At 45.0% G+C, this 17,526-nt stretch overlaps 1 protein-coding gene across 2 annotated transcripts; it reads left to right on the top strand.

Moving 5' to 3' along the window:
* Positions 1-192: 192 nt before the first annotated feature.
* Positions 193-16,601, top strand: srebf2 (sterol regulatory element binding transcription factor 2). 2 transcript variants are annotated; one of them, XM_031572403.2, is made up of 19 exons: positions 193-538; positions 6,075-6,662; positions 6,862-7,016; positions 7,427-7,579; positions 7,717-7,992; positions 8,102-8,216; positions 8,313-8,464; positions 8,804-9,017; positions 9,258-9,433; positions 9,702-9,951; positions 10,042-10,211; positions 10,831-11,002; positions 11,173-11,290; positions 11,585-11,694; positions 11,983-12,115; positions 12,363-12,534; positions 13,020-13,193; positions 13,529-13,643; positions 14,070-16,601. In XM_031572403.2, the coding sequence occupies exons 1-19, from the start codon at positions 448-450 to the stop codon at positions 14,285-14,287; spliced, it is 3,552 nt and encodes a 1,183-aa protein (XP_031428263.1). In that variant the 5' UTR covers positions 193-447; the 3' UTR covers positions 14,288-16,601. The 2 variants fall into 2 exon arrangements, with proteins under 2 accessions (XP_031428263.1, XP_031428271.1); XM_031572411.2 differs by having other exon boundaries at positions 195-538; positions 7,427-7,573.
* Positions 16,602-17,526: the final 925 nt, after the last annotated feature.

Genomic DNA, 17,526 nt, shown 5'->3' with positions numbered 1-17,526 from the left:
AAAAGTATTTGATGGAAATGTTGTTAAGATGGGACAACATGTCTATGAAAGTAATGGGCGGACTCTATTCAAATTATAGAGAAGCTTCTGATCAATGACGTACTATCAGACCACGGCCAAGAGGACAATTCGATTGGTTAGTGGTACCTGGTCTTATGACAACAACAGCCAGCTTTCCTCCAATCAGATTGTGATTTCCTTGACAGACTTGTGTTTGTAAATGACGTCACCGTGGAAAACAAGATGGCCACCCACAATTTGTAAATGGAACTACTAACGTAGGAATCAGCCTCGTTGAGCTACAAGATCAATGTTTTCATACTGATAGAAAGGCGACAACCCGGGTAGGGTAAACAATACATCATTACCCTTGCTGGAGGCAGATTTTAAATATACGACTTTCGGGACCAACACCCGGTGAAAACCGGGAAGGCGTGGAAATTAAGAATGGACGGAGGAGAGTATATTTCTTCAATGGAAAACATGGATCCAACATTAGCAGAACTTGGTGATGAATTCACACTTGGGGACATCGATGGTGAGATTTTAGTTTTAGGCCACATTTTTATTGTAGCAATACATTGATAGCTGGATATTACATTTTGCTTTAACTTTCTTTGACGTAGCCAACGTTATTTCATCTCTGCATCCTTTTTCGGGGTCAGTCTGAAGAGGGCCTAGCTGTCACAAGCTATGTGGCATGTGTCAAACTAGTGTTAAACATAAATATAGACAACGTTCACAACCATAACATGTGTACCGTCCTTGTCCTCATTTGTTTGACCAGATGCCAAAATACTGCCGCTCTGTTTACACCAAAGTAGGCTATATCTTGCCTCTAAAATATACCCTAAACTTGATTATTCCCTCCTGGCGATCTTCGCAAAATATGTAACTAGACTAATTTACACAATCAAAATTACTTTTCGTTTTTTTTTTTACATTAAACGTTTATTATTCATTGCAACTGACATTGTTTGCCCAATTGTTTCCTAGTCATTGTTTGAGACGGAATCGATTACATGATTCACAACAACCTATGATTTCTAGGGAAGAAGCGCAGGTGTGATGCACACATCGATCGGAAATGATGTCGTGACTTAAAAGCAGTTTATAATCATTTGTTTTATAGATTTTTTTTTTGGCTCCAGTGTTGTTAGTCATCTTGGAAATGTGGTCCTGTACCTAAATGTTGTACAATTCCAAAAAAGAAAAAAAATTATGCTTATGGAAGTTTCTCCGAAATTGCAAGATTTTGGGAAAATGTTCATACAATTTGTTAGGATACAATGAACTTTTTTGTTTTACTTGCAGTGCAGATCATGTTCTTGGGAGAAATGAATTACTTTGCTTTAAGCTTTAGAATACTTTGAAAACTTGGTGTTAGCCTAGGTCGATAGTGAGTGCCGAGTCAACAGAGGCAGATTTCATCGCTGTCCTCCTCTTGTCAAAACAACTTATGCTCTTGGCTCAGTGTGAAAAGATGGGGGTTTATGTTCAGAATTGTCCGGCAAGGTCACCGGATTCCAATTTGAACGGAATTTTACTGAATGGTATGTCCAGGGATTGATGATTCTCTGTCATACAATGTAGACAAGCAGAGTCCTGATAAAACCAGCGCGCCCACCGACCGATGTTACGCAATTCCTTTGTGTCTGAAGCTTAGGTTGGGCCCATTCACGACAAATTCCAGCTCCAAACCCTGGATGGAAAGATAACTGACTTGAACAAATGTTTAATCCGATTTTATACTATGTGCACCATCTTCATTAAATCAGACTATACGCAGTGGGTGGAAAAAAAGAAATATGACAAATGCAGTGAAATGTAGGGCCATGGCTGGTATATAGATTCACAGTTCATGATGGCTGAAGGTGTGTAATGGTAATATTTTATTGACTGATTGGATTCGAATCATAACCTGTTTTGTCCTGGTTATATAACCTCCTCTCCTTGAACTATGCAGCCTAGGAGACTCCCCTGAGGTGGGCTCATGCCCTTGTGCTCATGCATGACGGGGGCCCCTTACGACACTTTTATCCAGGGGCTGCATAGAAGTTGTAACAGTGGCCTCACTCATACTTTATGAGTCTACTACTTTAGCCTTGTGCCAAAGTCTGTGGCTGAAGGAGATCCAATGACTAAAATGCTTTGGTGAATGAATAGATGGGCCCACATTGCCACTACACCAAAGTACAGTAAGGCATAGGGGGAATGATCATAAAGGTCCCAGCCTCAACCATTATCTACAGACCCCTCGTCCACGTTTTGCTCAGGGTTGAGGGTGCAAGTTCAAGGCTGCACTCTTTCAGTGAGCGAAAGTGTGTGTGTGTGTGTGTGTGTGTGTGTGTGTGTGTGTGTGTGTGTGTGTGTGTGGGGGGGGGGGGGGGGGGTATTGTGTTGACATAGATCCGTGATACCCTCCCACCCAGATGGTCCACACCTCCGGATGCTTCTGTGTATTGTCGTGGTCAGCGGGGACATTTGTTTTCACAGCTTTGTCAAAGGGCTTGAAGGGAGGAAATATCTTCTGCTTTCTGTGATGGCGTATCTTTGGAACGGCTGATATTTTTGGACTGGGTGTAGTGTCGACAGTAGTGTTAGCAGCACAACTCCTCATAACGCCAATTCAAGAGTTTTCTCAGGAAACATTATGATATGTGACATCGTTTTCAAACTTTGGGTAGTTTTGCACTTAAGGCATGCTTATTTTTTCAAAAGATTTAAAATGGGTGTGTAATCCATAAAAAAACCAAAGCCTGATGAAGTGACTAACTGAACATAAACATTTAATTTTATCCCCTTACCATCTGGTGAGAATGTTAGCAGTGGATTATTAGTTGTCAAATACTGGGAACAAGGAAGATATTTGTAATATGTAACAGTTTGAAATATCTGACATGAAGTGAACAGGAGCGTGACCTAATTTTCCATTGCATCATGTTCCTCCGAGTCACACCCATTTTAGATTCAGCATTGTTTATTCACACGTCTAGAATGGTATGCACATTACACACATATTCAGGGCTTTACAACATCCAGTGAGGTGGTTGTGTTCTTCTAAACTTCCTCTTTCACTTGTGTTACATGTGGATCCTCTACCACGCTGTGTTAGACTTCACTGAAAGGTGGAGTGGAGGCTATTTCTTTTTGATTACTGTTCTCAAATTGCACTTGACAAATTCAATAGTTTAAATGAGTCCATGTCGTTCATCTGTGTGCATATGGACTGCTCCTTCCCTCCCTCACCCAAATTGAAAAAAAAAAACCTGAAAGGAATATGTAGTAATCACCTTTCATACCATTTCAATGACAACCACATATAGGGTTCCATCATTACAGTTTGAAGATGCGCAAAACTACTTTCTTTTTGTCTTATTTGCTCTCTACTTTTCTTACACTCGTTCACAGTCTTTCTTGCTTTCTCTCATTCTCTCTCTGCTCCGCCTTGCCCTCAGCCTCTCTCTCTCTCTCTCTCTCTCTCTCTCTCTCTCTCTCTCTCTCTCTCTCTCTCTGTGTCTCTCTCTCTATATATATAATCTCTTCCCAACCATTTGGTGGAAGCTGTATTCATTAAATAATATTTACTTAATGTAGTCTGTTATCTTCCTCTTCCAACTATGACCTTCACCACTCAGCTATCCCCAGGGTCAGAGTTGTAAACCTCCTTGACCTTTGTTATAATATCACACCTCAGGATTCTCTAGCTTGGGACTGTACTTTCTGTGACCTGCTTGTTGGCCTTGCTGCTCCTCTTCAAGGACGTGCTGTAAAGAAGAAAAAAAAAAGAAAGGAAGGAAGTGTGAACGTGTTAATCGTTTCTAGTGATCGGCCTCAGGAAATGGGTTGGTTGCAGCGCTGAGCTGCATGGTTGGCAGTGGTGGTTCTGTGGGCTGTGGGGTGAAGATGGCACTCAGGGTGTGTCTGCATTTTTGGTCACACTGACCCCCTACACATCAGAGGAGAGGCTCAAGAGGAACAGAGGCAGCTTAGTTATGTATGCTTTTATTTGAAGATAAGGTGTTGGTTTAATCCTTGGACATGCCAGAGCTGCTATGTACATTCTCCATCAGGGCCAGGGCCGGAGTGGGGCCACTTTTCAGCCCGGGAATTTCAGGCCCAAGACCGGCCCACTTTTTCCATGGTAGTGGAAATTGGATAAATGAAGCAACAATTCAGCTCTTACTATCCTGTAGTTTTTTTTTTATTAATAGCATGGTTCAACAAATAATGTAAAGGTTAAATAATAATCCACCTAAGCTGAGAAGTTAACAAAACATATTCCACTATTCCACAAGGATAGGTTGATAAATTAACAAAAGCAGAAATAAATACATAAATAAATAAAGCATTTGAAATGTATCCCACTCTTCAACAAAGAGGCATATTGAACTAATGTTTACAGTTCAACTCACAGTACAGTATACAGTTACATTGCGAATAGCACCAACAACATTAGTAACCGCCTAAGCAGTGCACTGGTTTCAGCCACTTTATCTATAACTATGTTGTTGCTTATAGACATGAGGATTTCCTTCTCTGTGCACATTAACATGAAAGCCTCCAAGTTGTCCTGACTCAATGAGCTTCGTAGCCTATTCTTCACAAATGTTAAGGTTGAGAAGCTTCTCTCACATGCAACCTGTGTGATGAACAAAGTCCAGATTTGTTGGAATGAGACCTCATGGGGGCCGTCATGGTCATTATCATTTTTCTGCATGGGTATTATATTGTGGTGATTTACTCCTTTACTACACCCACTTCTGAGCAAACAATGCATATTGGTTCATCAAGTACTGTTATATACTGCTCTTTCTTACATTAAATAACTTTAATTCATATTGTTTACTCTGTTATCCTCTCTACCTGTCCCTGTAGTCATGGCCTCCTCATTGCAAATTTCGGGCTCATCATCAGAAGTAATTTTACTGCATACACAGATCAAGTTTGAGTTTTGTTATCAATATTTGCCTAATATTTGCAAAGTCTATGGAACGCCATATATTGGGTGATATATAAAAAGGCTAATATTTTAATCAATTTCATATTTTGCTTGCGAATAGGTTGACAACGCTACAACGATATTAACCAACGCTACAACGTTAGCCGAATAGTTACGTTGCTAATCATTAGGCCTATGTCTCTCTTTACCAGTTGCCACTTGTGTTTGTCCTCTTGAAAATAAATCGGTAAGCTTGGCACATTTGGCAGCATCCTCCTCCAATGCCTTTCTTTTTTTCAACCTGGCTTTTTCAGCCCCTCCTGGCCTCCTCCTCCCATCCATCCTCCCTGACGCGAATCGTTGCGGTATAGGGCCGGCCCAGCTATCGGTTGCCTATCTGAGAAAACTTTTTGGAAAAGACGGGCTATGGACCCAACCAACTCTATTTGGGAGGGGAGAACTTCCTCGCATGGTACAACCCATGCAGAGGCTGCGGTGTCAGAATGCGGAACGTTTGTAGCCTACTTTAAGTGAAGATAGACTAACGTGACAAATGTCAAAAAAATATTACCCACCCAAGATTACCCACCCCGGGCCTGATCAGGGCTTTCGAATGACCCTTTATTGAAACAACAGGAGGACTACTGGCTGTTTGTGATACATTTGTCCCTTTGAAAAGATGAGTCACACTTTTATGAAAGTTAAACAATGCTCCACCAGGCAAATAGGTGCTCCAGTGAAGGGGAATGATAACTAGCAGGAATTCAACTGAACACTGGCCGCTCTGATCTCTATCCATCTAGTATGTACATGCGGTTGTCAAATTCTCCTCTTGATTGAAGTAACAGAGTTTTTATTCTCAGCCTGAATGTGAACACTAGCTGTCCCATGGTTAATTAGTCACACTGAAAAGAAGAATCACACAATCACACCTTTATTCAGGTTAAGCGCACAATCTTCTAGCCAAACCGGTTCCATAGTTAAGGGGGAAAAGGCAATAGAACTGCAGTGGAAATTCAAATGCTGATATGAACACATTGACAGTTATGTGTAATCATTGTAGATCAATAGATCACAAAGGTTCAAGGACACAGTCACATATTGGCCTTGGTGTCTGTTTCTGTCTTTGCAGAAATGCTCCAGTTTGTTAGCGGTCAGGTGGGGGATTTCCCCGACCTCTTTGAGGACCAGATGGCTGCTGGTTCTGTGCAGAATGGGGTGGCGTCGACCCCGCGCCAGGCCCCCGCTGCCCCTCAGGCCCCCCAGACCCCCCAGGCCCCCCAGACCCCTCAGACCGTGTTCCAGACCAGTGCAGGAGGCAGCGTGACCTTGGCCGCAACTCCCGTGCTGCCGCCTCACTCTCTCCCGCTCACACCGCCCCAGACGCCAGTGCAGACGGTGACCGTGGCGCAGACCCAGCCACAGCTGCGCACGCCACCCCTGCTGCAGCCCCGGCCCCAGCAGCACGTGCAGCCCATCCAGCCGCAGCAGGCCGTGCAGCCGATGCAGGTGCAAACGCAGACCATCCCCGTGCACACACAGGCCCTCACTGTGCAGACGCAGAGCTTCCCTGTGCACACCCAGACGCTAGCTATGCACAATCAGACGATGCCTGTGCAAACACAGGCGCAGACGGTGATGATTACGTCAGGGCCGCATCAATCCCGCTTCATTCAAAACCCTGTCATCTGCCACCAGAGCCCCACTGCTGGCTTCCAGGGTGAGTCTTAACACCTCTTGCGATATTGACTTTGTTAATTAACTTACTCTTTCAGCATTATATATATATAATATAATATATTTTTCAATATATATATATATTACTGGGCCACTGTGTAAACCTGAACCATTATCTTGAAGCTCTTTCCTCTTCGAATGGCAGGGCACTATTGCATGTTTTTGGTTTTTTTTCTCCTCAGTCATCCAACCACAGATGCAGAGCATTATGACATCACCACAGATGCAGCCAATGACAATCCAGCACCAGCGTCTGCTGACGCCGTCAGGGCAGACCATCCAGACCCTCTCCACAGCGCCCACTGCTGTGCACACAATGCAACAACAAGTGCAACAAGTAAGTGTCATGTGGCTGCATGCTCAATAGGGCTGGGCGATATGACCTAAACTAAATGTCACAGTAACTTCACAGAGTTATCTTGGTGATGATGAATCCAACAATTACATTGGCAACTTTCAAATAACCACTTTAATAAATGCCTTTGGGACAATAAGTGTCTTTGAAATATAGTGATCTGTTTAAAGGACATACTCAAAATTGTTATGAAACCTGTTCCTCATAATTCAACATTAAAAAACTGGTAGATTTTCTTTTTATATACATTTTTTTTTTGTGCCCAGCCCTAGTGCTGAATGTGGATATCCTGAGATTAGACGTTGCTAGTCAGTTTCCATTCTGCTGTTCTTGTCCCTTTCAAATTGGTTTAAATTCTATTCTAAATTAAATTCTCTCCAACTTTCTCATAGGTTCTGGTCCACCAACCCCAGATCCTCAAGACCGACTCTCTGGTTCTGACGACTCTAAAACCAGACGGAACCCAGGTTCTATCCACCATGCAGAACCCTAATGGCATCACCCACCTTACAACCCCTATTCAAACAACTTCGCTTCAGGTTCCGGTATATGTTCTTTTCCCCCCCAAAATGTACCGTCTCATCCATTTCATTGTGTTTCACCCCAGCCCATCCCATTACTAATTCCTTGATGACGCTCTTCTGTTGTCTTCATATTTATTGCTGTCTTTTTCTCTTCTCAGACTCTGATGGGCGGCAACATCCTGCATACTGTGCCGGTCATGATGAGTAGTGGTGACAAGTTGCCAATCAAGCAGCTGTCATCAGGCACCATCCATAGTGGAGTTCAAAGCAGGGCATGCATAGACCAGGGTTCACCAATGATTGTGGGCCCCGGGGGTGTGGTAAAGGAAGGGGAGCGCAGGACCACCCACAACATCATTGAGAAGAGGTATCGCTCCTCCATCAACGACAAGATCATTGAGCTCCGAGACCTGGTCATGGGGCATGATGCCAAGGTAAGGCACCAGAGGCATGCTGGGATATTGAGTTTTTACATGTTTGGGGGGCATTTCAGAATGTGTGGATATTGTTTAATTTGCATTGTCCCGTTTTCATCTGGTCTAGATGCACAAGTCAGGTGTGTTGCGCAAGGCCATTGACTACATCAAGTACCTGCAGCAGGTCAACCACAAGCTACGGCAGGAAAACCTGACCCTCAAGATGGCCAACCAGAAGAACAGTACGTAATCTTCTCCTGGATGACTGATAACTTTAGACGTATTCTTTTTTTCCACCTCTTGGTCCAAGCCCTGACCTCTGATCAACTCTTTCCCAGAATCTGTGTGTCTGGTTGAAGACATGGAGCTGAAGCCGGAGTTGCAGATGATGTCTCCTCCAGCCTCTGACTCGGGCTCTGGCTCCCCAGACCAGTTCTCCCCCTACTGCATCGACTCGGAGCCCGCCAGCCCTCTGCTGGAGCACGAGCAGGTACGCCGACCCAGCGCCTGTTTCACTCTATGTTCATGGGCCCACAATGGCAGATATGCAGTACTGTAATATGGCTTTCACGAGTACTTGCCAAAGCGTGAGCAGTTAAGTCATGATTTTAGGATGTTTTGGTAGACAGAGCCTCACCCAAGGTCATATTGACCTGATCATCAACCTACATTAGAGCACTTAAAGACCCTGACCTCTGTCCTTGTATCATGTTGAGTTGTAGGGTTTTACTCACCAAGTGAGGCGTTTCACCCCGTCCTCTGGCTTGATGTCTGTTCTGTGCTCTGTGTCTCTGCCATCCTCTGCTCCATCCTGCCACTTCACTCTCAGATGAAGATCGAGCCGGATTCTCCCTCCACTGTCGGAGTGATGGACCGCTCCCGTCTGCTCCTCTGCGCCCTCACCTTCCTCTGCCTCTCCCTCAACCCCCTGCCCTCCTTGCTGGGGTCTGAAGCTCACGTTGGACCCAGCTGGGGTGCTGATGCTGGCGGCCATGGACCTACCAGAACTCTCTTCTCTTTCCCCTCTCAAACACAGAACTTTGGTGAGTTCAGGGATGTATCACATTTGTTCTGATAACATGGTGTGAATGTATTAGGTGTTGTTGAAGTTAAATACCATCTAAGCGCCCAAACTTTCTAGTCAAGTTCAGACCCAGTGTGTATGGATAGGTGGAGTTATAAGAGTAATTGACATATTCTAGTGAGGTGTTGGAAAAGCAAAGAAGAGTGCTAGCTTAAAATGTCCACACCAGACTGATTGTCTATATCATCCTGTCCTCCAGCTTCCTGGTTATGGTGTCTGTTGCCGTGGGTGATGGTGTGGGTACTGAGTGGGATCGGTGCGGTGTGGGGGTGTGTGCGGGTGCTCTACCTATGGGAGCCTGTGACCCCTCTCCACTCACCCAGATCTGTGTCCTTCTGGAGGCACCGCAAGCAGGCCGACCTGCATCTGTACAGGGTGAGTTTGAGTACTGGGGTTTTTATGTGGGTTAAGTCATCTTTGAAGTGTTCCACACACATGCTCTATGTTTTTGCCAGAGTACTCCTGGGCTTTCTGTAATGCTTTATTGGTTTGAATTACATTGAATATATTTAGTCATGCTAACATTACAACAGATAATATGTTAACATTACAACATAACAGGTTGTTTTGTGATGTAACTCTTATCGGACTGACTTATCCTCCTGTCTGTGTGTATGTGTGTGTGTGTGTGTCCTTGCCTCAGGGTGAAAACTATGCTGCAGTCACCAGCCTGGAGACCTGCCTGTCCATCTTATCCAGAGCTCTACCCACCAGCGGACTGGACCTAGCCTGCTCTCTTTCCTGGAACGTGATTCGCTACTGTCTCCATAGGCCCACCCCCTTGGGATGGCTTGTGCGCCAGGTTGGTGGACGACATGAAGGGGAGGAGTCTCAGACTAGTGCCCGGGATGCAGCTCTGGTCTACCACCGCCTCAGCCAGCTCCAGCTCACAGGTGAACATGGAACCCAAACCGTTTACCTGACCGTGTCCGTAGTATCCCAGCAGGAAGTGGTGCAGTGAAACCCTCCCTCTGTTTTTCCAGGTAAATTGGCCGACCGCAGCAGCCTCTGGGCTCTGTCTCTTTCCTTGAGTGCGGTGAACCTGAGCGAGAGTGCCCAGGGGAAGATGCCCCCCACCCAGCTGGCACAGATCTACGTCACCGCTGCAACTGCCCTGCGGACAGCACTGGGCCACCATCTCTCGTGCCTGCCTGTGAGTGCCCTACTCCAGTCTTTAACTGCCTCCAGTCCTCCATTTTCCTCCAGTGCTTAATCGTTTCTCCTCTGTCGTCTTTTGCCCTACATATACTGCAGATACTTAATATAAAGTGCTTTATCTAAGCCTTTTGACTTAGTGATAAGTTGATCTTTTTTCAGTTCAGTTCATTGAGTGCATTTTCAGTACAATATTCATTTTATCTTGGTGCATTTTGTCCTCTCAAATACGTACTTGCCGAGCATTGTGTTTTTTGAATCATTGTTAAAGGTGTTTGGTGTAGTGCTAGACCACCAGGGTGCAGTGTAAAGCCAAAGCCATTCACAAAGCGTATCCTCCTCTGTGTTAGTTTCACTGCTACTTGGATGTTGGGGCTTCAAAATGTTACAGTAAATGACTTGGTGGTTTTATGAAGTTTGAACTTTGTCGTGATTTAATCGGTCATATTCAGTAGACCTCAAAAACACATACATGTGCTCTGGTGATGGTTTACATCAGACCTGGTTTTGTGTTCTGAGTTATTTCTGTTATAACTCCCTGTATTAGTTAAGGTTTTTCTTCTCTAACTGCTCTAAGGAAGTTAAAGATAACCTTCCCTCCTCTGCCTCTGGTGCAGGGCCATTTGCTGAATCGTGCTGAGAGTGTGGCCAGCCAATCAGACGGCAAGCCCATTCCTGATGGCCTGCGCTGGCTCTTCACCCCATTGGGCAGGCAGTTCTTCCTGAGCTGTGATTGGTCAGTGAAGTCAGAGAGTCATGAGGGAGTGTACACGTCCCAGAGAGACCAAGGTAGGAACATGCTGTCCTCCCAGGTGTGCAAAAGCTTCATAATGATGTTTGTCTTACAACTTGTTTGAGAACCAAATTAACATACAGAAATAAATTGCGTTTTTGCTCATTACTGATGTGTATCCCTCGTTCCTTCATTCCTCCTGTCTCTTCTCTTCCCCCTCCCCCAGCGGACCCTATTGCCCAGCTGCACTGCTGCTTCTGTGAGAAGCTTCTGGAAAGGGCCGTCCACTCCCTTATCCAGCCCCAAAGTCACTCTGGGGCCAACAAATACAAAGATGACTCTGGGTACGATGCTTATTCTGGCCTTTTCTCTCAAATATCCTCATTCAGTTGTTTTTCTGCTCTACTTTTTGCTTAGTTTCTTTCTGTATTCATTCAGTCTTTAATTGGTTTTCCTATTAATTTCTCTATTTCTCATTATTTTTTAACCTTTGTAGATGTAGTATAACATTGCTTTATAACATTGCATAACATTCGTTTATTTCAGCAATCTACATTTTGATCATTTGGCAAATGCAAGGACATGTTTTACATGTAACACTGTTTTGAGTTTTCCAAATCTTCGCTGTCCTCCCACAGGGAGTTCTTCGGTGCTCTGGAGTTCCTCCAGCTGCTGAACAGCTGCACTGAAGAGTCCTCCACCCCCTCACCCTCCTTCCCGGCTCTGCCCAATCAAAACACGACACCAGGTACAGCCCCATGCTCCGTTTTCCATCAACACAACTGTCCTACTACCCTCATAATGTTTTGCTTTACCATTGATATTCCTATAGAGATCTTGTAAGGGCAAATAGTCCAAATCAAAAGATCCAATAAATAATTTATTGTACAGAATAAGAAGGTGAAATTGGTGAACTGGTGAGTGTAAAATATACCGAAGTGGATTTCTGATGGCACCTGCACACTTTTGTGGCATGCGTCTGTGGCATGTTTTAGACTCTTATAAGTGTGTCGGTCTGTGCCCCTGTGCTGTTCAGTGGGAGACCCTGTGTGCCGCTGGTGGATGCTGGTCCTGAAGGCTGCGCTTCACTGGCTGCAGGGCGACGATGCAGCTGTGAGGTCGTTACTAGCTGAGGCTGAACGTGTCCCCAGAGCACTGCACACACTCGAGTACGTACTTGTGTGTGTGTGTGTGTGTGTGTGTGTGTGTGTGTGTGTGTGTGTGTGTGTGTGTGTGTGTGTGTGTGTGTGTGTGTGTGTGTGTGTGTGTGTCTGTGCTTCCTCTTGGTGTTCAGACATGTTGGATCTCATCACATATATCTGCCTGCTGTTCCTGTGTCTCCCCTGCTTTATATTTGCACAGACATTCAGTTTCTCTGCATTTCTGGCGTAATCGTGTTTGACTCATCTCTTGCAGCCACCCTCTGCCCAAGGCTGTGCAGCTGCTGTGTAAGGCGGTGCAGGTGAGCTTGAGCCAGCAGAAGGGGGAGGGTGTGGGCGCTTGCCTGGCCCACTGCGAGCGCTCCAGCGCCTACCTGCGCGCGAGCATCTCTGTGCAGCTGGCCCAGTCTGCCACCTGGCTCAACAAGGTAAGACGAGTCAGAGCATCATCCCTGTCACACTGCAGTGAGCACCCGCATGCACTAATGCACTAATGCAGTCTTAATGTCAACATTCCCGTCCTGATAGTGAGCCTCACACACACATATACATGCTCATCATTTCAGACACACACCGCTTCGGGGGTTCCCCATGTGTGTGTGTATGTGTGTGTCTTTGTGCCAGTGTATGTTTGTGTAGTACGTCTGGGTGGTTGGGGGTGGCTGTGGTGCATTGTAGTTGCATTGCATGATCCTGCGACCAAGTGCAATGTGTCTGCAGTGCAACACAGAGGCCCCCCTTAAGTCTACCCATGCCTGTGACTTCAACACACACACACACACACAACATTATGAACATCACCCACTGCAGACTCAAAACACTCATCTTGTGTCACCAGCGCGGACACACAACACTTCCCATGTTGCTTCATAGTTCATAATTCTCACACACATTGTCTCTACTCTCGTCTCAGGGGGTTGAGCTTCTGGTGTGTGACCTCTTACTGACCCTGCGGACCAACCTGTGGCAGCGAGGAGGTTCTAATGGGGAGTCAGGCCCCGCCCTGGGCTCCCAGTTGGCTGGCTTCCAGAGAGACCTGAGCTCCCTGCGCAAGCTGGGGCAGTGCTACAGACAGGCCCAGCATAAGGTGACGTGTGTGTGTGTGTGTGTGTGTGTGTGTGTGTGTGTGTGTGTGTGTGTGTGTGTGTGTGTGTGTGTGTGTGTGTGTGTGTGTGTGTGTGTGTGTGTGGGAATTGATAAATTAAATATGTCCTTTATGCCTGGATGGCATTTCATGTCTGTCCATATTAAGCTGTTTTACCCACTGCTGTTAACAGACCCATATACAGTGCTGTTGTGTGTCCACACTGTGTATGAATGCCTGTGTGTGTGTGTGAGAGATACAGATACTGTGCTGTTATGTGTCCACACAGTGTATGTGTATGAAGGCCCGTGTTAACACCAATGTGTGGTGACTCCCAGGTATTTCTGCACGAGACCACAGTGAGGCTGATGGCTGGAGCAAGTCCAACGCGCACACACCAGCTGCTGGAGCACAGCCTACGGCGCCGCCCTCAAGACCCTGGCCACACCGCTGGTGAGAATATACACACACTCTACACACAGAAGATTGTCTACACACACACACACACACACACACACACACACACACACACACACACACACACACACACACACCTGCTCAAACAACACCATACTACTCTTATGAACACACAGATTTGTGAACACACACACTCTCTCTCCGTGTTGGCCAGAGCTTGGATAAGAGCACACACTCAAAACATTGGCCTTACAACAGATTAGATGACACACACGTAGTCGCACGATAGACTGAACTGCATGAATACACAGAGAATATTTATGCAAAAAAGGGATTGAAACAGAACACCTACAAAAACAAGACTGCCATAGCTACAACTTAACTCTGTGGGGTCAACCACAGGTACTTCTCACGCTGACCTGTCCCCCTCCTCCTCTCCCTTTCTTTCTCTCCTACTCACAGAGGGCACCTGCGTCCTGGGAGAGCGTGAGCGAGCCCATGCCATCCTGCTGGCGTGTCGTCACCTCCCTCTTCCCCTGCTGACACCGCCTGGGCACCGTGCCCGCCTGCTGGCTGAGGCCAAGCGCACATTGGAGCGCGTCGGAGACCGGCGCTCGGTGCAGGACTGCCAGCAGATCCTGTTACGCCTTGGCGGGGGCACCACCATGGCCGCCTCCTGAGGCCTGGTCCCAGATCAACCTCAGGCCCCATGAGGTTCTTAAAGGGAGTTACCCGTCAGTCTCCAACCACAGACACCAGATCAGCCATCTGCTACACAGTGGCGCATTTGAATAGGGAAAAACTGAGTAGCCATTCATTGTCATCCCCAGCCCGCAATTATGTTCATATATGTGTCGTTCATTTAAAGCACTGTGCATTTTACCATACACACGCACACACACACACACACACACACACACGAATAGGCTGTAGATTCTACTTTTATTCACCTATAGAATTTAGACCAAGCCTATCGTATTCAGACACAAGCAGTGAGAACTTTTATAGGGTCTCTCTGTATTTTTATAGATCATCTTACTTTTACCATTCTTTTATTGCCCTGTTGCAGACCTATCTGTTCTCTGTAGAAGAGAAGACTGTCTCTTGTTTACCCTCAGGCAACACCTCAACCATGTTGCCATAGCTTGTCGCTAGTTATTTATGAGCCAGACCTCACACTGGAAAACTGAACATGCACGAGAGGGATGTTGTCATAACGTGCAGTTGGCTCTTTATGGCCTCTGACCATAGAGAGGGGAGGGGAGGAGTGGTTTCTCTGGGTTCTGGAGGTAAAGAAAACAACCTCCTTGAATTGCAGGTTTACTGTGCACACTGTGTAGTCTCTCTCGCTCTCTCTCTCTCTTTCTTTCTCTGTTTTAGTCTCCATGTCTACCACCTTTTTCAAGTTTTTCTTATTCCTGACAGGATCTTTCACTTGGCAAATACCCTCTATGGTCACTCATTCTCTGGATTGGAAAAACTAAACAAAACAATCAATTAGCCATGCCCAGAACTTGCATTTCATTAAAAAAAATTGCTAAATGCTGCCACCAACCGTGACCAATACAAACACAGGACCACCAGTAGGGACTCGATACCCACTGTAACGGTTTGTTAGAAGATTAGAAGGACACCATCTATCTCACCTTCTTCTCCTCTTGACCATTCAAAGGGCTTTAAGGGAAACGAAGCCCGCTAGACTTTCTCTGAGTTTCACAGCGCAAACGCAAACTCAAGGCCTCTCGCAGGACTGCTTGTGTAGAATCAGTTTGTACCTACCTCATTTACTACACAAGGCCTGAACAGTGCGCCGTTACTGTAGTACTGAAGAACCAGTTGGCCATTGAGTGTCCAGCAGTAAACTGTTGTAATTGTGAAACAGTAGTATGGATTGGTAAAACACCAGATGAAGCATAGTGCAATTCTGATCATACAGTATGTAAATGTTTGTACTTTAATTTATAAATAGAGAGTTCAGTGACCTTGAATTTCATAAATCAGTGGACCCAAGCATCAGATTTTTGGCATCAAACTCACATACACACACGAATATTTATACAAATACACACACCGAGCTCAGTCCTGTTTTGTATATACATTGTATATAGCTGTGTAGAGACCAAAGTCAAACTTAGAGCATAGTAGCCTGTTGTCACCCATGTGAGAAATGGCCAGACATCTTTCTGAAACATTTTCTATAGGATGTTATATGTACACATGGTCAGAATACCTTTGAACTTAAAATGGAAAAGGATGCTGACCAACTGGTAGTGTGCCCAAACATGAAGTAGTCATGACGGAGCTCTGGCCACCCTGCTGGAAGGCAGGATTGGATGAGTTAACCAGTTAACTCCACAGCTTCATGGCCTTGAACCTTAATTATCACTTTCCATTTGTTCTAGTTCTTTTATTGTTTCATTTTAAAAGGATGCCGGTAATGGGCTCTTTTATGTGTTTTTAATTCTGGACTTGTTGGATAGATTATTTTTGTCAGTGTTGCCATTGTGTGTTTTGCAAGTTCGGTTATTTAAAGATCTGTAATGCAATTACACTTTTTTTTGTCTTTGTTTTAATGAGCACTCTGTCTCCCTCAGTTTATACTTTCGGTTTCTTGATGATGGGGTCAGAAAAGTTTTAAATGTTGGAATTTAGGGTACCAGAAAAGTTGCTTAAATGTTCTGCTTCATATGTTTATTGCCTGCAGAAATATTATGATTTTTTTAAACAGCAAAAAATATTGTCAGGTTTTAAACTGCGGCAGAATTTCCATGTGACATTAGTTGGGTATCTTTTCTGTATATCACCCAAACAACCAGCTTTAAGTTTTCTCCTGGAATGACCAATGGCTGTAATGGATTGCTTAGCGCGGTGCCATAACAGTCCCTTGATGGAAATATGTTACAAACTTTCCCCCTTTCTCTTTCTCTGTATGTGTTTCTTGTTTGGATTTTTATGTTTGAAGTTTGTTTTTTAATAAAACTGCAGATGACCATGGACAGGCTTTTCAGTCTTTTATTTTCAATAACAAATGCAATACCTATAACATTTAGAAGTGTTTAGAAGTCTTTAGAAATGTTTCAGTACAGTATCTGTAGATATATACTTAATTCATTGACACAACAAAAAGAAAACAGACATTTAATGTCAAAGTGAAACGTATTTAATTGCAGCAGAGCCACTATATAATTTCAACTAGCAGCAGTAGCCCTGGCGGTGAGGACACCTTATTCAGATTCTGAAACTGGAGAGTGGGAAGGGGGTCAGCCCTATGTTCCCACATTTCTAAGGATTTTTTTTTCACTGACAATTTTGAAAATTAGGCCCTATGTTCCCACAGACCTATGTTCCCAGATTTATTTTTAAAAATTAGTCCCGATGTTCCCACAGCCCTATTTTCTAGGGTTAGGGTTAAGGTTAGGGTTAGGGTAAGAGTTTGGAAGCTAGCTAGCTCCTTCAAATCGCCAGCTATGGAATGGTGAACCCTTAACTACCAGGCAGGGGTAGAAATGTGCGAACTGTAGGAACATAGGGCCTAATTTTGTAATTAATATTAGAAATGTGGGAACACAGAGCTGTGGGAACATAAGACCTAATTTTGAAAAAGCTCTTAGAAATGTGGGAACATAGGGCTGTGGGAACATTGGGCTGTGGGAACATAGGGCTGTGGGAACATAGGCACGCTCCTGTGGGAAGAATGGAGGTGTACAAGAGCAGAGCGGTAGAAGAACCACCTCTGAGAGCAAAACATTGAGAAAACGCATTGCATTCGGCACTTTTCTGAAGCAGTTCCTGTTTGTAGATGTAGGTCAGGTCAAATCGTGAGGAAAAGCAGATTTATGTGCCATGCATTGTGTGCTTGCAATTGAACACCAAAGCCTCACTTCTTGTATTACTGATACTGCATGGAACAAACCGAAGG

This window comes from Clupea harengus, chromosome 1 (genome assembly GCF_900700415.2).
Source record: "Clupea harengus chromosome 1, Ch_v2.0.2, whole genome shotgun sequence".
NCBI classification, from domain to species: domain Eukaryota; kingdom Metazoa; phylum Chordata; class Actinopteri; order Clupeiformes; family Clupeidae; genus Clupea; species Clupea harengus.
The sequence above is the reverse complement of the archived record's forward strand: the minus strand, read 5'-3'. Positions and strand labels throughout refer to the sequence as shown.

Coding starts and splice junctions, on each gene's coding strand:
- srebf2 (XM_031572403.2), top strand. CDS start 448: ATGGACGGAGGAGAGTATATTTCTTCAATGGAAAACATGGATCCAACA. Junction 9,018..9,257: donor CTCTCAAACACAGAACTTTG/GTGAGTTCAGGG, acceptor CCTGTCCTCCAG/CTTCCTGGTTATGGTGTCTG. Junction 9,434..9,701: donor CCGACCTGCATCTGTACAGG/GTGAGTTTGAGT, acceptor TCCTTGCCTCAG/GGTGAAAACTATGCTGCAGT.